Source organism: Nerophis ophidion, linkage group LG02 (genome assembly GCF_033978795.1).
Source record: "Nerophis ophidion isolate RoL-2023_Sa linkage group LG02, RoL_Noph_v1.0, whole genome shotgun sequence".
Classification (NCBI taxonomy): domain Eukaryota; kingdom Metazoa; phylum Chordata; class Actinopteri; order Syngnathiformes; family Syngnathidae; genus Nerophis; species Nerophis ophidion.
In genome coordinates, this window is record NC_084612.1 from 85,516,336 (window position 1) to 85,544,242 (window position 27,907).

Sequence of the window (27,907 nt, forward strand, 5' to 3'; positions counted from 1 at the left end):
GGGTAATGTAGTATTTTCACATATTTGGTCATTCACTGTAAAGAAAAAAAAAAGGGCAGCTCAGTCCCAGATTTGTGGGTAATGTAGTGTTTACACATTTTTGGTCATTCGGTGTAAAGGGATAAAAAAAATTAAAAAATAAAAAATGGGCAGCTCAGTCCCGGAATTGTGGGTAATGTAGTGTTTTCACATTTTTGGTCATTCGGTGTAAAGAAAAAAAAAATGGGCAGCTCAGTCTCGGAATTGTGGGTAATGTAGTGTTTTCACATTTTTGGTCATTCGGTGTAAAGAAAAAAAAAATGGGCAGCTCAGTCTCGGAATTGTGGGTAATGTAGTGTTTTCACATTTTTGGTCATTCGATGTAAAGAAGAAAAACGAGGAGCTCAGTCTCGGAATTGTGGGTAATGTAGTGTTTTCACATTTTTGGTCATTCGGTGTAAAGAAAAAAAAAATGGGCAGCTCAGTCTTGGAATTGTGGGTAATGTAGTGCTTTCACATTTTTGGTCATTAGGTATAAAAAAAATTATAAAATGGGCAGTTCACTCTCGGAATTGTGGGTAATGTAGTGCTTTCACATTTTTGGTCATTAGGTATAAAAAAAATTATAAAATGGGCAGTTCACTCTCGGAATTGTGGTGAATGTAGTGCTTTCACATTTTTGGTCATTCGGTGTAAAAAAAAAAAATGGGCAGCTCAGTCTCAGAATTGTGGGTAATGTAGTGTTTTCACATAATTGGTCATTCGGTGTAAAAAAAAATTAAAATAATAAAAAAAGAGGCAGCTCAGTCTCAGAATTGTAGGTAATGTAGTGTTTTGACATTATTGGTCATTCGGTGTAAAATAAAATAAAAAGCAGTTTCTTTGGGATTGAGAACATAATTAGAATGCTAGTTCTCAACTGGTAATTCGCATGCTCATTTTTCTCTAGCAATTAGCATGCTAGTTGTCAACTAGCGATTAGAGTGCTGGCTATCAGCTAGCAATTAGCGGCGCACTGCTACAACGTGCTAATACTGCACGACAAGAAGGTACATTAACGGTTTAATTAGAAAGACAATTTCATACAAGGTACAAAAGTGAGGTCCACGTTTTTCTTAGTTTGAGGATCCTCGGCCATGAAAACATTGCCAAGTCCTTCCTAGTCCCCAGTCTGGTGTCAGCCAGTAAAACCCTAGTCTCTGTGCGGGTGGCTTCAGTGCCCTGGGTCCACGTTGGCGTCTGAGAACACTTGTCCAGGGTGTCTCCCCATGTGCCGGACAAACGTCGAGCGGTCGCTAAAGCTTTTGCTGCAAACGGCGCAGGAGAAGGGTTTCTCCCCGGTGTGCGTCCTAGCATGTCTTCTCAGGTGCTCCCTCTGCGAGAACCTCTGCCCGCACACCGAGCAGCCGAAAGGTTTCTCCCCCGTGTGCGTCCTAGCGTGCTTGTTCAACGTGGAGCGGTCGCCGAAGGCGGCGCTGCAGAACGCGCAGCGAAAGGGTTTTTCTCCGGTGTGCGTCCTCGTGTGCGTGATCACGTTTGACTTGCGGGAGAACTTTTCCGGGCAGTGGGAACAGCCGAATGGTTTCTCCCCGGTGTGTCGCCTGATGTGTTTGACCAAAGTCGAGCGGTCGCTGTAACTGGTGGTGCAGAACGGGCAGGAAAAGGGTTTCTCGCCCGTGTGCGTCCTGGTGTGTTTGATCAGATTCCCCCTCTGGGCGAATGTCTTGCCGCACACAGCGCAGATGAACGGTTTCTCTCCGGTGTGCGTGCGCATGTGCACTGTCAGCGTTTTCTTGTCGTAAAAATCTCGCTCGCATTCGGAGCACATCACTCGGGTGTTGTCCAGGTGACGATTGGAGTGTGCGGTGGTGTGGTCTCTACCTGATCCTGGAACTGACCCCATGTGGTCTACATCGGCCTCTGTGGTCATGTGAGGAGTGGAGTGTGCGGTAGTGTGGTCTCTACCTGATCCTGGAACTGACCCCATGTGGTCTACATCGGGTGCTGTGGTCATGTGAGGAGTGGAGTGTGCGGTGGTGTGGTCTCTACCTGGTCCTGGAGCTGACCCCATGTGGTCTACAATAGATTCTGTGGTCATGTGAGGAGTGGAGTGTGCGGTGGTGTGGTCTCTACCTGGTCCTGGAGCTGACCCCATGAGGTCTACATTAGATTCTGTGGTCATGTGAGGAGTGGAGTGTGCAGTGGTGTGGTCACTACCTGGTCCTTGAGCTGACCCCAAGCGGTCTACATTAGATTTTGTGGTCATGTGAGGAGTGGAGTGTGCAGTGGTGTGGTCTCTACCTGGTCCTGGAGCTGACCCTAAGTGGTCTACATCGGCTTCTGTGGTCATTTGAGGAGTGGAGTGTGTGGTGGTGTGGTCACTACCTGGTCCTGGAGCTGACCCCAAGTGGTCTACATCGGCTTCTGGCGTCCAGCTGCTGCTCGGAGGGTCTGCCTCTCTCTTCTCCCCATTTTCACCTTCGACCTCGTCCTCCTCACACTTCAAGACGACCCGGATCACTGGCTCGTCCTCCAGTCCTTCCGGGTCCTCCCGACTGATGCTGTGGTCCTGCTCTTTATCTTTAAAGCGGGGGTACCGCGGCTTCTCCTGCTCCGCCTTGCAGCCCGGCGTGGTCTCGTCAACGTCCTCCTCCATTGTTGGCGGCGCTGAGCACAAAAGTCACAGTCAAGGGGATCCTATCAGGGGTTTGACTCTAACAGGTATTTAAGGCTTATTGGACCCTAATTCGAATAAAAACTAAGAATCATCTTTTGATATGATGTACTTAGTCCATAAGTACACAAACGTGTACTTCATGTTTAGTGACATGCTAATTCTTCTTTTTACACATTTTTTCCCTCTAAATTCCATTGTATGTTTTACTCTTCTGACACCACCAGATGGCAGTATAAGTGTCCACATAAGTGGCCATAAGACCTCAATTCAGTAGTGTACACCATTTTGGAAATAAGAGCGAAAAGGTGCTGTCCACACATGTGGCCACTAAGACTTTAGAGCTTTTTAACCTGCCTATAATTAGACTTTAGCATGAAATATTATCACTTAATAATGTTGTATTTTTCCTATATATTTGTGTACTATGCTTAAAGTGTCCTAATAATAATAATACATTTTATTTGTAAAAGCATTTTAAATTGAGCAAACAACCTGAAAGTGCTACAGTGTTTAAAAATCCATCCATTTTTTTACCGCTTGTCCCTTTTTGGGGTTGCTGAAACCTATCTCAGCTTCATTCAGGCAGAAGGCGGCGTACACCCTGGACAAGTCGCCACCTCATCAAAGGGCCAACACAGATAGACCGAAAACACTCATATTATTATTTATGTGTTTATTATTATTATTTGTTTATTTATTTATTTTTTTTATTTATGCATTATTATTATTGATATATTATTTTATTTTATTATGATATTATTTCATTATTAATGTATTATTTTTATTATGAGTATTATTATTATTATTCATTTATTGTATTATTTATTACAGTATGAAATAACTTTCTTAAAAGTCATACAAGGCGTTGAAATCGCCATGTAAAATCACTAATACTAATCATGAATAAATAAAAAGAGGATAAAAATAAATAAATGTAAAAACTAGAATTAGCACACATACATCTAAAAAACATTTGTTTTTTTAAATAAGGGTTTTGAAGCCTATTTTAAAAGCATTCACAGTCTGTGGTGCCCTCAGGTGGTCAGGGAGAGTGTTCCACAGACTGGGAGCGGCGGCGCAGTTAGCCCGGTCTCCCATTGTTCGTAGCTTTGTCCTCGGAGGTTGGAGGAAGTTAGTCTGTTTGGAGCGGAGGTGTGGTGTGGAAGATTTGGGGGTAAGCAGTTCTTTGAGGTAGAGGAGGCACTGGTGAGGGAGACTTTGTATTCAATCCTAAGTGGAACAGGAAGCCGGTGAAGGAATCTGAGAATCGGTGTGATGTGGTTGTATTTCCTAACAGCCCTATTCTGTAAGTACTGCAGTCTTGCCCAAGGACACGACGGCAGTGACTAGGATGGCGGGGGCGGGAATCGAACCCGGAACCCTCAAGTTGCTGGCACGGCCGCTTTACCAACCGAGCTATACTACCCCTTAAGGGTCCCTTCAAGTTGGGTCACGGGGACCTGAAAGGGTGTCTGTCATAAAAATGTTTTAAAAAAGTATTTTGTTGTTATTATTATTATTATTATTATTATTATTATTTACAAGGCAGTAATGGCTGCTTTCCGAGGGCCGCATTTTTAAAAATTGATTGACATCATACACACGTGTAATAATCTACGATTAATCACGATTAATCAAAATGCATAAGCTTTTGATTATTTCATTTGTTTATGTAGCTTTAAAACCATAAATAAAGATGACAAGCCGATATTTAACTATTTGTTTTTATCTCACAAAAATAGTTTTGCAATACAGTATAAAATAATATAACCGGCATGATCAGAAAATATTAGAGTTAAAAAATATGCATTTTTTTCTGTCAAAATTGTAAGAACGAATGCTTTTAGTAAAAAAAATTATAATAAAGTATTTTATTGAAACCCAATTTTTCCAGGCTTTTGACGGGTCACATAGAATGAGGTGGTGGGCCAGAACTGAGTTTGACACCAATGATTTAACGCTTAAATCTATTATCAACTTCCTGTACGTCGATATAAAGTTAAAACTATTTTTTTCTATAACCTTTTATTCCAAAAAATATATATACTTTTTATGGCAAAAACAAAAATATGCAATATTTTCTCTCAACAAATGAATAATAGTTTGCTATGAAGTAAGTGGAGCCTTGAATATGTCAGTCATTCATAACATTGATTTGAATTCAGTATTCTTTTATGAGCAATGAGTCAAAAAGGCCTCGCTTATAAAAGTGTTTCAGATAAGTCATACTGGTTTTTTCCTTTGAACACTTAAATGTCTACAGATTTAAGTGAAGTTAAAATGCCAATGATAGTCGGCCGGGGTTTGAACTCACAACCTACCCATCTCAGGGCGGACACTCTAACCCAGGGGTGCCCATTACGTGGATCGCGAGCTACCAGTCGACCGCGGGGGGTGTGTCAGTCGATCTCCAGCCAGGCTTTTAAAAAAAAGAGACCTAAAAATGAGTGATCATCAATCTTCACCAAGACGTCACTTAAATGACATTCACGGTACCGGAGGGTCTTGTGAGATGACGCTGGCTGCTGCAAGATCATTATTATTAAAATATGACCGAGAGGAAGGCGAGAAACACTTTTTATTTCAACAGACTCTCGCGCCGTACCTTCCGTCAAAACTCTAAAGGCCGACTGCACATTTCCTATCTTCACAATAAAAGCCCTGCTTCATGCTGCCTGCGCTAACTAAATACAGAGTCTCGGAAAACTGGCGTGCACAAGCGATCCCTCAGAAAGCTGGCGTGCACATCACTTGTGCACGCCAGCTTTCCCAGACTCTTATTTTGTTAGCGCAGGCAGCATGAAGCAGGGCTTTTATTGTGAAGATAGGAAATGTGCAGTCGGCCTTTAGAGTTTTGACGGAAGGGACGGCGCGAAAGTCTGTTGAAATCAAAAGTGTTTCTCGCCTTCCACTGTCATTTTTTCATAATAATGAACTGGCAGCAGCCAGCGTCATCTCACAAGACCCTCGGGTGCCGTGAATGTCAATCAAGCAAGCTACGGAATTTGCCGCCAATGTTTTTCTTGTAAAGTGTATGGAAGCTGGATGAATTAGATGCCAAAAAGCAACCACTTTCATGTGGTATTGTACAGAAAGGACAACTTTTTTTCTCCTCCATTTGAAAATGTGGGCGTTATCATCATTACTGTCTGATTCCAATCAATGCAAGTCATCAGAATCAGGTAATACACCAACTTATATTCTTGTCTTTGTGAAAGAAAGACATCTATATGTGTTACACATGCTTGTATTATCATTAAACACATTTAACTTGTTTACAAAAATGTCTCTTTCATAAATAAATAAATATAAATGAGGTAGATCCCCTCGAGTTGGTCAATTGAAAAGTAGCTCGCCTGCAGAAAAAGTGTGGGCACCCCTGTTCTAACCACTAGGCCACTGAGTAGTATTTATCTGTCAATTTTTGTCACACCGCGGTGAGGGATGTCTTGTTTTGGGTTTTTTGTCTTATGCTTTTAATTTGAAAAGTAACTCTCCTCTGGTTTAAGGTCACTTGCCCTTCCTTTTGTGTCATCAGTCTGACGTCATCCCTGTTCTCTGATTGTTTCCAGCTGTTCACTATTACCTTCATGTGTTTATAAGCTCACTCCTTCCTTTGTTCTGTGCCAGATTGTCTGGTTTATTGGTGCTCTCTAGCGTCCATGTCTTTGTCCATGCCTTGCCTTGTCTTGTGCTTACCTCCCTTGATCCTGAACCGCTTTATGAATATTTGGAGTTTTCCTTTCTTCCTCCTCAGCAGAGTGATTTTGATGATTTAGTTATTCAGCCGCAGTGGTATGTTCGGGTTAAGTTTTTTCATTCATTCCTCAACTTTTTGATTGACTATTTTTGTTAAATACTTTTATTAGATTAGTGTAGAAATTTTCATAGATGTTGTTTTGGTCCTCCTGTTGGAGCGTTTTTTGTTAAATACTGTTTATAGTTCGTCTTAACTTTTGTGTTTTCCTCCGTTCGGAGTGATTTTCGGTTGTTCCTTCTTTTTCTGGAACCTTTTCGCCGAGTAGTTTATTTTTGTGATTATAGATGTTTTTTCTTGACTCGGGAGGTAAAAGGAAATTGTCAAAATAAAAGCCTGTCTAAAGTCCCAAATCTGCATCCGAGTCCAAATCCTTTTATCAAAGCGTGACAATTTTAGGTTTTTATATTTTTTATGGGGTTGTTTTTGTTTGTTTTTTTACCCTTTTTTTTAATATATATATTTTTAAATATTTTAAAAAGCTGCCCCCGCGACCCCACCTCGGGTAAGCAGAAAAAGATGGATGGATGGATTTTAAAAAGAGAAAATATGCAATATTTCAAAGTGAAGTAATTGGAGCCTTGAAAAGATCAATAATTCATCACATTGATTTTGCTTCATTATTATTTTTTTTTGCAATGAAAGCTTTACTTTTATATATTTTTTTAAATATTTTTTTCTTTTTTAATATTATTACCTTCTTTTTTTACTCTTTCTATTGTGCACATAACTCTTTTGAATCTTAAAAAAAAGAGCCTGCATGGCTTTTTATTCTCACATTTCACCTTTTAGCTCTTTTATTTAACTTTGTTTCATTCCAAGTACCGTATCAGTATATGGCCGATACTACAAGGATTCGATCGATACTTTTTTATTATCACAAAATCGATTTTTTTTTTTTTTATGTTTTTTATACCATTTTTAGAACCTTAGTGTCGGCAAATAAACAGCATTTCTTACAAGTACCGTTATCACTGGAGGACGAGGGGACAAGGCATAGCTAAACATGCTACACTACACCCGGTAGGAAGGTACAATAAGCCATGCTAACGGCTAAGCTAAAGATGTTAAACGGATTGATACAAATGTCAACGGTAACAATTCCGAGTACAGTATCAGTATATGGCCGATACTACAAGGATTAGATCGATATTTTTTTATTATGACAAAATCGATTTTGTTGTTTTTGTTATGTTTTTTTTATACCATTTTTAGAACCTTAGTGTCGGCAAATAAACAGCATTTCTTACAAGTACCGTTATCACTGGAGGACGAGGGGACAAGGCATAGCTAAACATGCTAAACTACACCCGGTAGGAAGGTACAATAAGCCATGCTAACGGCTAAGCTAAAGATGTTAAACGGATCGATACAAATGTCAACGGTAACAATTCCGAGTACAGTATCAGTATCAGTAAGGATTAGATCGATATTTTTTATTATCTCAAAATCGGTTTTGTTGTTTTTGTTATTGTTTACAAAACAAGAATAAAAGCCAATATAATTTTTCCTTTTGTTTAATTATTTTGCAGGATTGACGTTCTTATTAATTTTGTGTGTAATAAAAGAGAAAGAGGAAATATTTTAATAATAATAATGATAACAATGTTAATTGATATTGTTACACTGTCTTTTTGTCCCATTAGAATGGTGATCAAAAATGGAATAATGTACTAATATTGTGAGTGTTTATAATATTTTAACAGATGTAAAAATAGTTTAGAGAAAAGAACACACTGGAAATGAAACAATGTGATACAGAATATGTTGTGATCTGCAATATATATCATAATATAGATTTGATATCGCACATCCCTATATTACATATAACTAAAAAGTATTTGCTTTGTTGTCTATAACACACAAGCTACTAGCTTAGCATAAACTGATTTTGTTTGGCAGACTTAACGTACAAAATGTATTAAAGCGGCCCCCGTCATTCACGTCCTCGCATTTACTTTTACGAAAATATGCCATCATGCTTCAGCAACAAACTCAGCATGGTGCCGCTTTTTGTTTATTTGTAAAATATATTTCTTCAATGTGTTTCGTGTCAACATGCTTTTAACATAAATGCAATATAATATTCTACATTGTTGTATACTTTACATTAATTAGCAAGGATGAATAAAACCAATATTATTTTTTATCTCATATATATTACATTAAAGTATAATATACTGTTATATAAATATATATTTCTATTAATTATTACTAATTATTAAAATCAATATATGATATACTATTTCTTTTCAGATTTAGAGCTGACAAAACAGACATTTATTTTCATATATATTATATATCGGTCCTGCTAGACACCGAACTCTATTTAATAATACAACTCTAACATTTGACAACCAAACAATTAAACAAGGCGACACGGTAAAGAATCTGGGTATTATCTTCGACCCAACTCTCTCCTTTGAGGCACACATTAAAAGCGTTACTAAAACGGCCTTCTTTCATCTCCGCAATATCGCTAAAATTCGCTCCATTCTGTCCACTAAAGACGCTGAGATCATTATCCATGCGTTTGTTACGTCTCGTCTCGATTACTGTAACGTATTGTTTTCGGGTCTCCCCATGTCTAGCATTAAAAGATTACAGTTGGTACAAAATGCGGCTGCTAGACTTTTGACAAGAACAAGAAAGTTTGATCACATTACGCCTGTACTGTATATACCTTTATATACATATATACATACATATATACCTATACTGTATATACCTTTATATACATATATACATACATATATACCTATACTGTATATACCTTTATATACATATATACATACATATATACCTATACTGTATATACCTTTATATACATATATACATACATATATACCTATACTGTATATACCTTTATATACATATATACATACATGTATACCTATACTGTATATACCTTTAAATACATATATACATACATATATACCTATACTGTATATACCTTTATATACATATATACATACACATATACCTATACTGTATATACCTTTATATACATATATACATACATATATACCTGTACTGTATATACCTTTATATACATATATACATACATATATACCTATACTGTATATACCTTTATATACATATATACATACATATATACCTATACTGTATATACCTTTATATACATATATACATACATATATACCTATACTGTATATACCTTTATATACATATATACATACATATATACCTATACTGTATATACCTTTATATACATATATACATACATATATACCTATACTGTATATACCTTTATATACATATATACATACATATATACCTATACTGTATATACCTTTATATACATATATACATACATATATACCTATACTGTATATACCTTTATAAACATATATACATACATATGTACCTATGCTGTATATACCTTTATATACATATATACATACATATATACCTATACTGTATATACCTTTATATACATATATACATACATATATACCTATACTGTATATACCTTTATATACATATATACATACATATATACCTATACTGTATATACCTTTATATACATATATACATACATATATACCTATACTGTATATACCTTTATATACATATATACATACATATATACCTGTACTGTATATACCTTTATATACATATATACATACATATATACCTATACTGTATATACCTTTATATACATATATACATACATATATACCTGTACTGTATATACCTTTATATACATATATACATACAAATATACCTGTACTGTATATACCTTTATATACATATATACATACATATATACCTATACTGTATATACCTTTATATACATACATATATACCTATACTGTATATACCTTTATATACATATATACATACATATATACCTATACTGTATATACCTTTATTTACATATATACATACATATATACCTGTACTGGCTCACCTGCACTGGCTTCCTGTGCACTTAAGATGTGACTTTAAGGTTTTACTACTTAGGTATAAAATACTACACGGTCTAGCTCCATCCTATCTTGCAGATTGTATTGTACCATATGTCCCGGCAAGAAATCTGCGTTCAAAGGACTCCGGCTTATTAGTGATCCCCAAAGCCCAAAAAAAGTCTGCGGGCTGTAGAGCTTTTTCATTTCGGGCTCCAGTACTCTGGAATGCCCTCCCGGTAACAGTTCGAGATGCCACCTCAGTAGAAGCATTTAAGTCTCACCTTAAAACTCATTTGTATGCTCTAGCCTTTAAATAAACTCCCTTTTCAGACCAGTTGATCTGCCGTTTCTTTTCTTTTTCTTCTATGTCCCACTCTCCTTTGTGGAGGGAGTCCGGTCCGATCCGGTGGCCATGTACTGCTCGCCTGTGTATCGGCTGGGGACATCTCTGCGCTGCTGATCAGCCTCCTCTTGCTGGCTCCGCTGTGAACGGGACTCTCGCTGCTGTGTTGGATCCGCTTTGGACTGGACTCTCGCGACTGTGTTGGATCCATTATGGATTGATCTTTCACAGTATCATGTTCTCATAGTCATCATTGTCACCGACGTCCCACTGGGTGTGAGTTTTCCTTGCCCTTATGTGGGCCTACCGAGGATGTCGTAGTGATTTGTGCAGCCCTTTGAGACACTAGTGATTTAGGGCTATATAAGTAAACATTGATTGATTGATTGATATATGGCATTACACAACATTTATTATTAATCTTTATGTCATTATTAAAAATAACATACGCATCATAAAATTCTATCTTTTTTTCAGGTGTTCGCTAATTCCGTGCGGAAAACTCACTCAGACTTAAAGCTGAAAAATAATGTAACATATAGCATTATATATTGGTATATATATATATAGTAATTACTAAGAATGATTAAAATGTATATTTATAATACGTTATGAATATTTCAGGTGTTTGCTAATTCTATGCTAAAAACCAAGATTTCGAGCTGAAAAACTGTACATGTATTTTTATTTTTTATTCTACTATTATGAGTCTTGTTCACGAGTGAGGGAAGAGTGGATGGTGAGATGGACAGGCGGATCGGTGCGGCGTCTTCAGTAATGCGGACGTTGTATCGGTCCGTTGTGGTGAAGAAGGAGCTGAGCCGGAAGGCAAAGCTCTCAATTTACCGGTCGATCTACGTTCCCATCCTCACCTATGGTCATGAGCTTTGGGTCATGACCGAAAGGACAAGATCACGGGTACAAGCGGCCCAAATGAGTTTCCAGGTCTCTCCCTTAGAGATAGGGTGAGAAGCTCTGCCATCCGGGAGGAACTCAAAGTAAAGCCGCTGCTCCTCCACATGGAGAGGAGCCAGATGAGGTGGTTCGGGCATCTGGTCAGGATGCCACCTAAACGCCTCCCTAGGGAGGTGTTTAGGGCACGTCCAACGGGTAGGAAGCCACGGGGAAGACCCAGGACACGTTGGGAAGACTATGTCTCCCGGCTGGCCTGGGAACGCCTCGGGATCCCCCGGGAGGAGCTGGACCAAGTGGCTGGGGAGAGGGAAGTCTGGGCTTTTTTTGCTTAGGCTGCTGCCCCCGTGACCCGACCTCGGATAAGCGGAAGAAGATGGATGGATGTATAAATAGTATTAAACATTAATATATATATACATTATGTATTCAAACATATACATATATATATATATATATATATATATATATATATATATATATGTTTGAATACATAATTTACATATTAAATGGTAAAAGGGTTGTACTTGTATAGCGCTTTCCTACCTTCAAGGTACTCAAAGCGCTTTGACACTACTTCCACATTCACACACACATTCACACACTGATGGAGGGAGCTGCCATGCAAGGCGCCAACCAGCACCCATCAGGAGCAAGGGTGAAGTGTCTTGCTCAGGACACAACGGACGTGACGAGGTTGGTACGAGGTGGGGATTGAACCAGGGACCGTCAGGTTGCGCACGGCCACTCTACCACTGCGCCACACCGTTTAATACTATATAATAGTAGAATAAAAAATAAAAATACATGTATATTTATGTGTTTTTCAGCTCGAAATCTAGGTTTTTAGTATAGAATTAGCAAAAAAATATTCCTTACGCAATATAAATATATACATTTTAATCATATATACATTTATATATGCACATATACACACACACACACACATATATATATATATATATACACATTTATAATATTTTTATTTTTTCAGGTGTTTGCTAATTATATACTGAAAACTCAGATTTTGTGCTAAAACAGAAATAAATGTACATATATTTGTATATATATTATAAAGTATTATTATAAATATATAAACAGTATATTAATTATAAAATATATAGTGAATATAATACTTATATATACGATATATTTCAGGTGTTTGCCAATGCTATGCTAAAAACTCAAATTTACAGCTGGAAAAGACAGAAATGTACATTTATTTGCATTTATATTATAAATTATTTGTATATATATTAATTATCAGTACGTAGTAGAATTTATGGTGGATATAATAAATTATAATATTCGATGTATTTGGGATGTTTGCTAACTCAATGGAGGAAAAGACAGAAAAGTACATTTAGTCTAGAAGTTAAAAGTGAATCAATCTGATTATGTGAAACAGACCATGATTATTATCAATATAATTATGATGAATAATAAGCTTGTAGAGAAAAAAATAAACAAACCTGTTCTGCGGCAAAAAGCAATGTTGTCCGTTCTCCTCTTTGCTTTGACAAAGTTCTTCCTCCTCCGCTAAAAGAAACAAATACTTAGATATAATAATAAACATAAATATTGATAATAAACATAAATGTATCAAACTAAAGTCTCCTTGTTAGCAGTTAGCAAAGTCAGCTAACCGGAAGAACGTCAACAAGTTCCCGCCCTCGCTAGTTGCTCCCCAGAGAAGAAAGTTGAAAGACTTGCTGAAGAAAATGTGAAGTTGAAAGACTTGACAGACATGTTGAAGAAAATGTGAAGTTGAAAGACTTGACAGACATGTTAAGTTGATAAAGAGCAGCATAAGACTCAAAAATGACGACAACAACAATGACGTCACCATCACGCCTTCTTCTTAGCACTGCCGGAAGAGGAAGAAGTAGCTACGGCAACTCCACTTGGACAAACTTATTGCCAACTCGCTTGGTTTTCATCTTCTTTTTAAATTCTTGCAGACTGGACGCATCTTACACGTGTTGCTGCCCTCCACTGGCCTTTGTTTGAATTCCTTCGTCACCTCGGACCCTTTTAGAAAGTCCAGTTCTTTGCAGGAATTCCAAAAGAAGTTTTTTGCTGCTGCTTAGTATGCTTTTTGGGAAAATATCCTACTTTCCCGTTTCTGGCAGTTTTGTGTGCATATTGGCTGTCTCTCTTAGACTTAGACAAACTTTAATGATCCACGAGGGAAATTGTTTTGCACAATAGCTCAGTTACAAAAGATGGAAAGGACAATGCAGGTATGAAAAAGACTAAAAACAATATAAAAAATAACATATATTCTTAATAATTACATAACTTAGGATATATATTGATATATTATATGTTTATATCATATATATACAATATATAACAATTTCCATCCCTCTTCTTACGCTTATCCAAGGTGGGGTCGCGGGGGCAGCAGCCTAAGCAGAGAATCCCAGACTTCCCTCTCCCCAGCCACTTGTTCAGTTCCTCCCAGGGGATCCCGAGGCGTTCTCAGGCCAGCCGGGAGACATAGTCTTCCCAACGTGTCCTCGGTCTTCCCCGTGGCCTCCTTCTTACCAGTCAGACGTGCCCTAAACACCTCCCTAGGGAGGCCATCATGTGGCATCCTGAGATGAAGCCCGAACCACCTCATCTGGCTCCACTGACACAAACACTTTGTCCTCCTGTCCCTCACTGACACAAACACTTTGTCCTCCTGTCCCTCACTGACACAAACACTTTGTCCTCCCGTCCCTCACTGACACAAACACTTTGTCCTCCTGTCCCTCACTGACGCAAACACTTTGTCCTCCCGTCCCTCACTGACACAAACACTTTGTCCTCCTGTCCCTCAGTGACACAAACACTTTGTCCTCCTGTCCCTCACTGACACAAACACTGTGTCCTCCTGTCCCTCACTGACACAAACACTTTGTCCTCCTGTCCCTCATTGACACAAACACTTTGTCCTCCTGTCCCTCACTGACACAAACACTTTGTCCTCTTGTCCCTCACTGACACAAACACTTGGTCCTCCTGTCCATCACTGACACAAACACTTTGTCCTCCTGTCCCTCACTGACACAAACACTTTGTCCTCTTGTCCCTCACTGACACAAACACTTGGTCCTCCTGTCCCTCACTGACACAAACACTTTGTCCTCTTGTCCCTCACTGACAAAAACACTTGCCTGTACCGGAAGTAGCAGACGATGTGCGCGTGACGTCACGGGTTGTGGAGCTCCTCACATCCGCACATTGTTTACAATCATGGCCACCAGCAGCGAGAGCGATTCGGACTGAGAAAGCGACAATTTCCCCATTAATTTGAGCGAGGATGAAAGATTCCTGGATGAGGAAAGTGAGAGTGAAGGACTAAAAAAAAATTAAAAATACTATACAGTGGGAGCGAGTCAGATGTTATTAGACACATTTACTAGGATAATTCTGGAAAATCCCTTATCCGGTACAAGCCTTGCCTATACTGGAAGTAGCAAATGATGTGCGTGTGACGTCACGGGTTGTGGAGCTCCTCACATCTGAACATTGTTTACAATCATGGCCACCAGCAGCGAGAGCAATTCGGACCGAGAAAGCGACGATTTTCCGATGATGTCCGCGTGACGTCACGGGTTGTGGAGCTCCTCACATCCGCACATTGTTTACAATCATGGCCACCAGCAGCGAGAGCGATTCGGACCAAGAAAGCGACAATTTCCCCATTAATTTGAGCGAGGATGAAAGATTCCTGGATGAGGAAAGTGAGAGTGAAGGACTAGAACATTTTAAAAAAAAATGAAATACTATACAGTGGGAGCGAGTCAGATGTTATTAGACACATTTACTAGGATAATTCTGGAAAATCCCTTATCTGCTTATTGTGTTACTAGTGTTTTAGTGAGATCATATGGTCGTAGCTGTACAATCTGAAGGTGGGCCCCGCACCTTTCTTCAGCACCAGTCGACAGGTGGTGGCGATGCCCACTTCTACCCTTCGCAAGGGACCTTCTTTGAAACACAATCTTTGGAAATAATGGGTGCATAATACACTGTACTTTGTGTGTGTGGTCCAATCCAACCGTGTCTGCTTGTCCGCTTTTTTCCATAGTAAAGCTTGACTGTCATCTTTCGGGAATGTAAACAATAAAACACCGGCTGTGTTTGTGTTGCTAAATGCGGAGGGAATACACCACTTCCCACCTACAGCTTTCTTCTTTGATGTCTCCATTGTTCATTGAACAAATTGCAAAAGATGCAGCAACACAGATGTCCACAATACTGTGGAATTTGGCGATGAAACGTTATCATACCGAGACGTTTCTGCAGGATATTTTGGCGCAAAATTTAAAATTGCAATTTGTATTGGCATGTGTTGCAATGTTAATATTTCATCATTGATATATAAACTATCAGACTGCGTGGTCGCTAGTAGTGGCTTTCAGTAGGACTTTAAAATTGTTGAAATATGTTGAAAGTGACGTGGCTTTTGTGTACATCGTGAATATATGTTTGTATGTACAATTGTTCAATAATAAATACATAAAAAATCCCGTCCACATGGTTTACGACAGTTATGTTCGTTACGTCGTCACTGAGACCGCGGGTTTCTTTTTTGTTGTCATCTTTATTTAAAAAAAAATGTCAAATAAGAGTTTACATACAAAACAAAAGTTACTTAAGAATAAAGTATTGCTTTTGAAACTGTAGAGAAGCTTGAACGGTGTGCTGGCAGCTTCAAAAAGGCAAAGAAATACATCTCCATAGCAGCAATTTAAAAACAAATTACGCGATGGGAGTCAGTATAAAATAAAAATATATCAATCAACATAACATTAAATTAAATTATGAATGAACATTAGCAGGAATAAATTAAAAACTTACAATATCTACCCCTTATTTTCCCAAATACAACAAGTGAATTTAAACGTTGGCGACTACAAAGACATATTTGAATTTGGTTCATTTATTTATGTCATTAATTTAAAAAATCAAGAAAAGGTATAAAATTATAATAAATCAATCAACATAACAATACATTGAAATATGAATGAACATTAGCAGAAATAAATAAAAAACTTACAATACTGTCCCTTATTTTCCCGAATACAAATATTGAATTTAAATGTTGGCGACATTTATTTATTTAATTCATTTAAAAAAAATCAAGCAAGGTATAGAATAAAAATAAACCAATCAACATAACATTAGAATATGAATGAACATTAGCAGGAATAAATTAAAAACTTACAATACTGCCTCTTATTTTTCCAAATACAAGTGAATTTAAAAGTTGGCGACTAAAAAGACTTTCATTTATTTATTTATTTAACTCATTAAAAAAAAAAGTCAAGAAAAGGTATAGAATAAAAATAAATCAATCAACATAACATTAAATTAAAATATGAATGAACATTAGCAGGAATAAATTAAAAACTTAAAATATCTGCCCTTATTTTTCTAAATACAACAAGTCAATTTAAATGTTGGCGACGACAAAGACATTTAAGTTTGAAAACATCTAAACCAATAATGAAGAATAATTCTACTCATATCATATCTCTTCATCGTAGTTACTTTTACTTTTTTATTGCAGAAAGAGATATAAATTGTTTAATTCCACTGTCAAGTTTGTTCCATAAACCAAAGTGGTTGTAATTGAGGCGATAATACTTTTTGTTTTTTTCACATCCACCCCTTGCTCATGTTTATATTCTTCTTATTTTTTACTGTTACGTAGGCTATTGTTTATGCAAAACATGAATAAAACATTGAAATAACACACAACTTCGTCGTAAAAAAAAAAAAGTAAGTCGAGGAAGTGACATTGTTTTGCGCGCATGCGCGGAGGGATCCTGTCTGCCAATACCAACATCTTGATCATTTAAGTCTACTTTTTGTTGGCTAGTAAATGTAGATTTACGTAAGAATAAGTGCCTTGTTTTAAAACATTTTTGTCAACATTTAAAAGAAAGAAATTAGGCGATGGGAGTCTAAAATGCCGTAAAATGCGTGTGATACACAATGTGACCAGCAGGAGGTGCTGGACAATGACACACGGTCCATGTTTGAAAGCTCTTTCTTCAAAATACAACGTTTAGTCATTTGGAGATGAACGACAAATTATTGTTACCTAAGTAAGTTATTTTCTAAAATAAACAACATAAATAAAACATGCAAATTGACAGAATAAGATGTCGCGGAAGCCCCGTCCAAGACCAGGAAAAGACCTAGTCTTGGCGCATGCGCGGACCGATCGTATCTTCCGGTACGGATGCTGTATTGACAGTTGTATTCTTTATTTTAAAACCTTTAATCATAAATTGCAACATTTAAACAATCGAAAAATAATAATAATCAAAATAAGAACAAAAACAGTACAGAATGCAATATATATATATATATATATATTTATATATATATATATATTGCATTCTATGTTTGATCCTGTTCTGTCTACCTGTAATGTTGGATCCTGTTCTGTCTCCTTGTAATGTTTGATCCTGTTCTGTCTCCCTGTAATGTTTGATCCTGTTCTGTCTCCCTGTAATGTTTGATCCTGTTCTGTCTCCCTGTAATGTTGGATCCTGTTCTGTCTCCCTGTAATGTTTGATCCTGTTCTGTTTCCCTGTAATGTTGGATCCTGTCCTGTCTCCCTGTAATGTTTGATCCTGTTCTGTCTCCCTGTAATGTTTGATCCTGTTCTGTCTCCCTGTAATGTTGGATCCTGTTCTGTCTCCCTGTAATGTTGGATCCTGTTCTGTCTCCCTGTAATGTTGGATCCTGTTCTGTCTCCCTGTAATGTTTGATCCTGTTCTGTCTCCCTGTAATGTTTGTCTGCTCTTAAATTGGATTGTGCTGAAAATTTTAATTTCTCCTCGGGGATGAATACAGTTTTTCTGATTCTATTCACACAATTTCAGTAAATAATTTAATTTTGGAACACTTAGTTTTCTTTTTTTATTTCAGATGTTTTTGTGCCAAATTGCGTCACTTCTTAACCTGCACGTATTCAATCATTTCGGCATAAACAAACTTAGGCGACGTTAGCAAAGCAGTTCGAAGAAGAAAAACAAGGTTATATTTTAAGGGAAATAAGTTCTGTCATAACCATTTATTATTTATTTGTGTTTATTTAGTTGTGTTAAACCGAGTATGGCAGTTGGAAAAAAAAAATACGTTTTTTGGCTGCATATTGTGTGCACACTCATAAAGTCGTGGTCAAAAGTTTACATCCACGTGTAAAGGACATCATGTCATGGCTGTCTTCACTTTCCAATCATTTCTACAACTCTTATTTTTTTGTGATGTAGTGATTGGAGCACATACTTGTTGCTCACGAAAAACATTCATGAAGTTTGCTTCTTTCATGAATTTATTATGTCTCTACTGAAAATGTGAGTTGGGTCAAAAGTATACGTACAGCAATGTTAATATTTGCTTACATGTCTCTTGGCAAGTTTACCTGCAATAAGGCGCTTTTGGTAGCCATCCACAAGCTTCTACTTACATTTTTCACCACAAAATTGCTGCAGTTCAGCTAAATGTGTTGTTTTTCTGGCATGGACTTGTTTCTTCAGCATTGTCCACATGTTCAAGTCAGGACTTTGAAAAGGCCATTCTAAAACCTTCATTCTAGTCTGATTTAGCCATTCCTTTACCACTTTTGAGGTGTGTTGGGGTCATTGTCCTGTTGGAACACCCAACTGCGCCCAAGTTCCAACTTCCGGGCTGATGATTTGAGCTTGTCCTGAACAATTTGGAGCTAATCCTCCTTTTTCATTGTCCCATTTACTCTCTGTAAAGAAGCAGTTCCATTGGCAGCAAAACAGGCCCAGAGCTTAATGCCACGCCCACCATGCTTGACAGTAGGTGTGGTGTTCCTGGGATTAAAGGCTTCACCTTTTCTCCTTGCTGGGTATTGTGGCCAAAAGGCTCCATTTTTGTTTCATCTGACTAAAAGGTTTTGTATTTGTCTATGTGGTGTCATTCTTTTGTTCTTTTCTGCAGGTTTCAAATGGAAACAAGCATAAAAAGAAAATCAGCAAATAAATCAAGAAAGAAGATGTTTATGTTTAGTCGTGTCAAATATTTACATTAAAGGCCTACTTAAATGAGATGTTCTTATTTAAACGGGGATAGCAGGTCCATTCTATGTGTCATACTTGATCATTTTGTGATATTGCCTTTTTTTTGCTGAAAGGATTTAGTAGAGAACATCCACGATAAAGTTCGCAACTTTTGGTCGCTAATAAAAAAGCCTTGCCTGTACCGGAAGTAGCAGACGATGTGCGCGTGACGTCACGGGTTGTGGGGCTCCTCACATCTGAACATTGTTTACAATCATGGCCACCGGCAGCGAGAGCGATTCGGACCGAGAAAGCGACGATTTCCCCATTAATTTGAGCGAGGATGAAAGATTCGTGGATGAGGAAAGTGAGAGTGAAGGACTAGGAAAAAAAAAAAAGACTAGAGGGCAGTGGGAGCGATTCAGATGTTGTTATTAGACACATTTACTAGGATCATTCTGGAAAAACCCTTATCTGCTTATTGTGTTACTAGTGTTTTAGTGAGATTATATGGTCGTACCTGTACAACCTGAAGGTCGGCCCCAGCACCAGTCGACAGGTGGTGGCGATGCCCATCTCTGCCCTTCGCAAGGGACCCTCTTCGAAACACGATCTTTCGAAATGATCGCTGCATAATACACTGTACTTTGTGTGTGTGGTCCAATCCAACCGTGTTCGCTTGACATCTCTGTTCCGTAGTAAAGCTTGACTGTCATCTTTTGGGAATGTAAACAATGAAACACCGGCTGTGTTTGTGTTGCTCAAGCCGGCCGCAGTACACGGCTTCCCACCTACAGCTTTCTTCTTTGACGTCTCCATTGTTCATTGAACAAATTGCAAAAGATTCAGCTACACAGATGTCCAGAATACTGTGGAATTTCGCGATGGAAACAGACGACTTAATAGCTGGGATCGATGCTGGAACAAAATGTCCTCTACAATGCGTGACGTCACACGCACATGTCATCATACCGAGACGTTTCAGCAGGATATTTCGGCTCGAAATTTAAAATTGCACTTTAGTAAACTAAAAAGGTTGTATTGGCATGTGTTGCAATGTTAATATTTCATCATTGATGTATAAACTATCAGACTGCGTGGTGGCTAGTAGTGGCTTCCAGTAGGCCTTGAAACATCCTCACATCACTGTGTGTGTGTTCGCAGGTGGTTCGTCAGCGATGAATTGTAACTGAACCCTCTGTGGCAGATAGGGCAGGAAAAGGGTTTTTCGCCAGTATGCAATCTGGTGTGCGCCACCAAAGTTTGATTCCGGCCAAATTTTTTTCCGCAGAACGAGCAGGAGAAGCGCTTGACTTGAGCGTGCGTCTTCAAATGTTTGCACAGGCTGAACTTGTTGGAGAAAGTCTGGGCGCAAACGGAGCAGCGTAACGGGTCCGCCACGGCGTGCGTCCTCTGGTGGACCAGCGCGGCCGACTGATCGCCGAAGCCTTTTTTGCAGACCGCGCAGCTGAAGGGTTTGACTTCCGCGTGCTTCCTGGCGTGGGCGATCAACTTCTCCTGGAGGTAGAAGCGGCGGCCGCACACGGCGCAGGCGTGAGTGGTGTGTCCCGTGTGTTTTCTCATGTGGAAAAACAGTCCCGAGCGGTGCCTGAAGCGGGCGTCGCACTGCGTGCAGGCGAGCGGTTTCTCCCCGGTGTGCGTGTGCATGTGCGTGGTCAAGAAATCCTTCCGGGAGAAGCTTCTATCGCACTCGGTGCACCCGAATGGTTTTTCCTGGGAGTGACAGAGCTTGTGTGCCTTTAAAGTTTTCCAGCTGTTAAAAGTTTTGTCGCACTGACAACAGGTGAAGAGTTTTTCTTTCGGGGGATTTTTCAAGCGTCTCGTTAGATTCGCCTTGCCGCCGTAACTTTTGTCACATGGAGAGACGTCCTGGCGGGGGTTGTCGGTGCGACGTCTCACACCGGCTTCCGAGTCTTCTTCCTGATCAGCAGAGTGTGAGGTTGTGTCGTCATCATCTGACAGTGGAGCTAACATCATGTCTGCTGGTGATCCTCCATCACCTTCTCTTCTCGGGGGCTGAGTTGAGCTGCTGCTTGGAGGCTGCGCCCCTCCTTCACCTTTGACCTCTTCATCTTCACTCTTCACGACGACATCGACCACTGGGAACTCCTCCAGCCTTTCCAGAGGCTCTCCCTCCAGACCCATGTTGTCATTCTGCTCCTCCTCTTTAATGCGGGGCCGCGGTTGTGGAGCCCCTTCTTCCACTTCAGTGTCAGGGGGCTGCGGCTCCTCCTCTTCCTCCTCCGGCTGCGCCCTGGAACTCCGCTCCTGTTGCTCTTCACCCGTGGTCAGCAACTGCGAGACGTCTGCCGGTCGCAAGAAGACAAAGACACGGTTTGGAAATATTATTTTGCTATTGTTGCTGGATGATGTCATTATCTGTTAGAGTTGAACATTTAGTCGACGTTGAGTTTTTATTAGTGCGATTATCTAACCCAGAGGTCGGCAACCCAAAAGGTTGAAAGAGCCAAATTGGACCAAAAATACAAAAAACTGATCCGTCTGGAGCCGCAAAAAAGTAAAGAAAAGTCTTATAATGAAGCAGCACATGAGGTAAGTGTCTATATTAGCTATAACAGCCTACTATCAAAATGACTTTAAAAGTCTTATATAAGTCTTATAAAGAAGGCAACACATGATGTAAGTGGCTATATTGACCTACTATCAAAATGACTTTCAAAGTCTTATATAAGTCTTATAAGGAAGGCAACACATGAGGTAAGTGTCTATATTAGCTATATTGGCCTACTATCAAAATGACTTTAAAAGTCTTATATATAAGTGTTACAATGAAGGCAACACATGACGCAAGTGTCTATGTTAGCTATAACAACCTACTATCTAAATGACTTTCAAAGTCTTATATAAGTCTTATAAGGAAGGCAACAAATGAGGTAAGTGTCTATATTAGCTATAATAGCCTACAATTAAAATTACTTTCTAAGTCTTATATAAGTCTTATAAGGAAGGCAATACGTGATGTAAGTGTCTATATTAGCTATATTAGCCTACCATCAAAATGACTTTAAAAGTCTTATATAAGTGTTATAATGAAGGCAACACATGATGTAAGTGTCTATATTAGCTATAATAGCCTACCATCAAAATGACGTTAAAAGTCTTATATAAGTGTTATAATGAAGGCAACACGTGATGTAAGTGTCTATATTAGCTATAATAGCCTACTATCAAAATGACTTTCAAAGTCTTATATAAGTGTTATAATGAAGACAACACATGATATAAGTGTCTATATTAGCTATAACAGCCTACTATCAAAATTACTTTAAAAGTCTTATATAAGTGTTAAAATGAAGGCAACACATGAGGTAAGTGTCTATATTAGCTATAACAGCCTACTATCAAAATGACTTTAAAAGTCTTATATAAGTCTTATAATAAAGACAACACATGATATAAGTGTCCATATTATCTATAATAGCCTACTATCAAAAGGACTTTCAAAGTCTTATATAAGTGTTATAATGAAGACAACACATGATGTAAGTGTCTATATTAGCTATAATAGCCTACCATCAAAATTACTTTAAAAGTCTTATATAAGTGTTAAAATGAAGGCAACACATGAGGTAAGTGTCTATATTAGCTATAACAGCCTACTATCAAAATGACTTTAAAAGTCTTATATAAGTCTTATAATAAAGACAACACATGATATAAGTGTCCATATTATCTATAATAGCCTACTATCAAAATGACTTTCAAAGTCTTATATAAGTGTTATAATGATGACAACACATGATGTAAGTGTCTATATTAGCTATAATAGCCTACTATCAAAATGACTTTCAAAGTCTTATATAAGTGTTATAATGAAGACAACACATGATATAAGTGTCTATATTAGCTATAATAGCCTACCATCAAAATTACTTTAAAAGTCTTATATAAGTGTTATAATGAAGGCAACACATGAGGTAAGTGTCTATATTAGCTATAACAGCCTACTATCAAAATGACTTTAAAAGTCTTATATAAGTCTTATAATAAAGACAACACATGGTGTAAGTGTCTATATTGGCTATAATAGCCTACCATCAAAATGACTTTCAAAGTCTTATAAGAAAGGCAACACATGATGTAAGTGTCTATATTAGCTATATTAGCCTACTATCAAAATGACTTTCAAAGTCTTATATAAGTGTTATAATGAAGGCAACACATGACGTAATTATCTATATTAGCTATAATAGCCTACTATTAGAATGACTTTAAAAGTATTATATAAGTGTTATAATGAAGGCAAAGCATGATGTAAGTGTCTATAATAGCTATAATAGCCTACTATCAAAATTACTTCAAACGTCTTATATAAGTGTTATAATGAAGACAACACATGATGTAAGTGTCTATATTATCTATAATAGCCTACTATCAAAATGACTTTCAAAGTCTTATATAAGTGTTATAATGAAGACAACACATGATGTAAGTGTCTATATTAGCTATAACAGCCTACTATCAAAATTACTTTAAAAGTCTTATATAAGTCTTATAATAAAGACAACACATGATATAAGTGTCCATATTATCTATAATAGCCTACCATCAAAATGACTTTCAAAGTCTTATAAGAAAGGCAACACATGATGTAAGTGTCTATATTAGCTATATTAGCCTACTATCAAAATGACTTTCAAAGTCTTATATAAGTGTTATAATGAAGGCAACACATGACGTAATTATCTATATTAGCTATATTAGCCTACTATTAGAATGACTTTATAAGTATTATATAAGTGTTATAATGAAGGCAAAGCATGATGTAAGTGTCTATAATAGCTATAATAGCTATAATAGCCTACTATGAAAATTACTTCAAACGTCTTGTATAAGTCTTATAAAGAAGGCAACACATGATGTAAGTGTCTATATTAGCCTACTATCAAAATGCCTTTAAAAGTCTTGTATAAGTGTTATAATGACGGCAACACATGTGTAAGTGTCTATATTAGCTATATTAGCCTACTATCAAAATGACTTTAAAAGTTTTATATAAGTGTTATAATGACGGCAACACATGTGTAAGTGTCTATGTTAGCTATATTAGCCTACTATCAAAATGACTAACAGTTTTATATACGTGTTATAATGAGGACAACACATGGTGTAAGTGTCTATATTAGCCTACTATCAAAATGACTTTAAAAGTATTATATACAGTAAGTGTTATAATGAAGGCAACACATGATGTAAGTGTCTATATTAGCCTACTATCAAAATGACTTTAAAAGTATTATATAAGTGTTATAATGAAGGCAACACATGATGTAAGTGTTTATCTTTGTTATATTAGCCTACTATCAAAATGGCTGTGTCGCAGGCTGAAGCAAATCTTGGTTGACAGAAATATTGAAAGTTGATATTTATTCTACACATTTTTACAACATTAGAAAACATTGGTACATCAGAGGCCACTCAGAAGGTGAGATAACTCCTGGACATGAATGGCTTTTAATGACCACAGGTAGAGATGTGTGTGTCCAAGTTAAGGCTGTCTTCTTTGAATAGATTTATTAAAATCTTTGGCAAGCTAGGTAATGTTTCCTGTGGTCTGGAACAACATGGCACACAAACAAATATCTGAAATGCAGCCAATAGTACATACAAATAACGTGTCATGAGACATGCAAAACTAAACGATATACAAAGAGGATACAAGTAAAGGATATTAAATGAGCTCAAATATAGCAACAAATGAGGCATAAAAATGCAATATGTATATACAGCTAGTCTAACTAGCATGTTAGCATCGATTAGCTTGCAGTCATGCACAGACCAAATATGTCTGATTAGTACTCCAACAAGTTAATAACATCATCACAACATTCTTTACCAGGAATTGATGAAGGTGGACCTCGACTTAAACAAGTTGAAAAACTTATTGGGGTGTTAGCATTTAGTGGTCAATTGTACGGAATATGTACTGTACTGTGCAATCTACTAATTCAAGTTTCAATCAATCAATCAATCAATCAATCAACAAAGCGCACATTCGTGCATTGACGCACAGTATAAAATGTTTGGTGGACAAAATGAGACAAAGAAGGAGTGAACGATTTTACATGTAAACAAACTGTCCACACTATGGTGAGTTCAAGAACCCCCGAAACTAGTCGAACAAAAAGATGTCCAGCAAATAGTGATATTAAACATATTCAACAGTGGGCTTTCTAACAACTCGGAAGGTTTGTGTCATGTTTGTCCTCAAATGACCACCTTATGTCCTCCCTGGGTCACATGACCACCTTGTCTCCTCCCTGGGTCACATGACCACCTTGTCTCTTCTCCCTGGGTCACATGACCACCTTGTCTCCTCCCTGGGTCACATGACCACCTTGTCTCTTCTCCCTGGGTCACATGACCACCTTGTCTCTTCTCCCTGGGTCACATGACCACCTTGTCTCCTCCCTGGGTCACATGACCACCTTGTCTCCTCCCTGGGTCACATGACCACCTTGTCTCCTCCCTGGGTCACATGACCACCTTGTCTCCTCCCTGGATCACATGACCACCTTGTCTCCTCCCTGGGTCACATGACCACCTTATGTCCTCCCTGGGTCACATGACCACCTTGTCTCCTTCCTGGGTCACATGACCACCTTGTCTCCCCCCTGGGTCACATGACCACCTTGTCTCCTCCCTGGGTCACATGACCACCTTGTCTCCTCCCTGGGTCACATGACCACCTTGTCTCCTCCCTGGGTCACATGACCACCTTATGTCCTCCCTGGGTCACATGACCACCTTGTCTCCTCCCTGGGTCACATGACCACATTGTCTCCTCCCTGGGTCACATGACCACCTTGTCTCCTCCCTGGGTCACATGACCACCTTGTCTCCTTCCTGGGTCACATGACCACCTTGTCTCGTCCCTGGGTCACATGACCACCTTGTCTCCTCCCTGGGTCACATGACCACCTTGTCTCCTCCATGGGTCACATGACCACCTTGTCTCCTCCCTGGGTCACATGACCACCTTGTCTCCTCCCTGGGTCACGTGACCACCTTGTCTCCTCCCTGGGTCACGTGACCACCTTGTCTCCTCCCTGGGTCACGTGACCACCTTGTCTCCTCCCTGGGTCACATGACCACCTTGTCTCCTCCCTGGGTCACATGACCACCTTGTCTCCTCCCTGGGTCACATGACCACCTTGTCTCCTCCCTGGGTCACATGACCACCTTGTCTCCTCCCTGGGTCACATGGTCACCTTGTCTCCTCCCTGGGTCACATGACCACCTTGTCTCCTCCCTGGGTCACATGACCACCTTGTCTCCTCCCTGGGTCACATGACCACCTTGTCTCCTCCCTGGGTCACATGACCACCTTGTCTCCTCCCTGGGTCACATGACCACCTTGTCTCCTCCCTGGGTCACATGACCACCTTGTCTCCTCCCTGGGTCACATGACCACCTTGTCTCCTCCCTGGGTCACATGACCACCTTGTCTCCTCCCTGGGTCACATGACCACCTTGTTTCCTCCCTGGGTCACATGACCACCTTGTCTCCTCCCTGGGTCACATGACCACTTTGTCTCTTTCCTGGGTCACATTGATTGATTGAAACGTTTATTAGTAGTTTACACAGTAAAGTACAGTACAATTGACCACTAAATGTTAATAAGTTTTTCAACTTGTTTAAAACGAGGTCCAGGTTAATCAAATGATGGAAGTGAGCTAAGGAGAACCACTACACTGCCCGAGTGAAAGTAAAAAAAAGTAAACAAACCTGTTCTGTGCAACACCACTTGATGTTTGTTGAAAAGAGCGTCCAGTAGTTGACGTTGTCGCTCGTTCTCCTCTTTTGTTCTAGAAAGTTCCTCCTCTAACTTTGCTACCGTCCTCGCTAACTCTTCAAAGATCTCTTCAACAGCGCCGGTAAGTCGCTGGTTCAGCAACACTCTCAGCATTTCTACTTGACACATTTTCACACTTTCCACGCACACTTAGCGAAGCGTCGATCACTTCCGTTTTGTCTCTTTCTTAGCAGCTAGCAGCTAGGCTAAGCTAAGCTAGCAGCTACGCTTTAAAGTAACGCAGCGGCAAATGAACCCTCCCACGACTAATTAAATATCTTTAAAATGTTACATAAAATGAAAATGTACAAAAACGACCTAATGTAGTAGCAACGTGCGCAATAACACGGAATTGTTTACACTACTTTGCAACTTCTTTCACCTTGCGTGTATTTGTATTAACTTCCGGTGCGTGAAGGACGGCGCCTGT

At 38.7% G+C, this 27,907-nt stretch overlaps 2 protein-coding genes across 5 annotated transcripts; both read right to left on the reverse strand.

Annotated features, from left to right (window-relative positions):
• Positions 1-121: 121 nt before the first annotated feature.
• LOC133546900 (zinc finger protein 771-like) lies at positions 122-20,291 on the reverse strand. Of its 4 annotated transcripts, none has more exons than XM_061892746.1 (3): positions 20,160-20,291; positions 13,073-13,139; positions 122-2,646 (listed from the first exon to the last, which is right to left on the reverse strand). In XM_061892746.1, the coding sequence occupies exons 1-3, from the start codon at positions 20,271-20,273 to the stop codon at positions 1,193-1,195; spliced, it is 1,635 nt and encodes a 544-aa protein (XP_061748730.1). In that variant the 5' UTR covers positions 20,274-20,291; the 3' UTR covers positions 122-1,192. The 4 variants fall into 4 exon arrangements, with proteins under 4 accessions (XP_061748730.1, XP_061748755.1, XP_061748738.1 ...); XM_061892771.1 differs by lacking the exon at positions 20,160-20,291 and adding an exon at positions 13,247-13,478; XM_061892754.1 differs by lacking the exon at positions 20,160-20,291 and adding an exon at positions 13,447-13,473.
• On the reverse strand, positions 20,066-27,907 carry LOC133546925 (zinc finger protein OZF-like). The gene is made up of 2 exons (XM_061892777.1): positions 27,411-27,907; positions 20,066-21,966 (listed from the first exon to the last, which is right to left on the reverse strand). Exons 1-2 carry the CDS (start codon positions 27,604-27,606, stop codon positions 20,783-20,785), a joined length of 1,380 nt encoding a protein of 459 aa, XP_061748761.1. The 5' UTR covers positions 27,607-27,907; the 3' UTR covers positions 20,066-20,782.

Coding starts and splice junctions, on each gene's coding strand:
- LOC133546900 (XM_061892746.1), bottom strand. CDS start 20,273: ATGCAGCGATCATTTCGAAAGATCGTGTTTCGAAGAGGGTCCCTTGCG. Junction 13,140..20,159: donor CCGACCTTCAGGTTGTACAG/GTACGACCATAT, acceptor TGTTTCTTTTAG/CGGAGGAGGAAGAACTTTGT. Junction 2,647..13,072: donor TGCTTTTTGCCGCAGAACAG/GTTTGTTTATTT, acceptor TTTTGTGCTCAG/CGCCGCCAACAATGGAGGAG.
- LOC133546925 (XM_061892777.1), bottom strand. CDS start 27,606: ATGTGTCAAGTAGAAATGCTGAGAGTGTTGCTGAACCAGCGACTTACC. Junction 21,967..27,410: donor AGTGGTGTTGCACAGAACAG/GTTTGTTTACTT, acceptor TGCGACCGGCAG/ACGTCTCGCAGTTGCTGACC.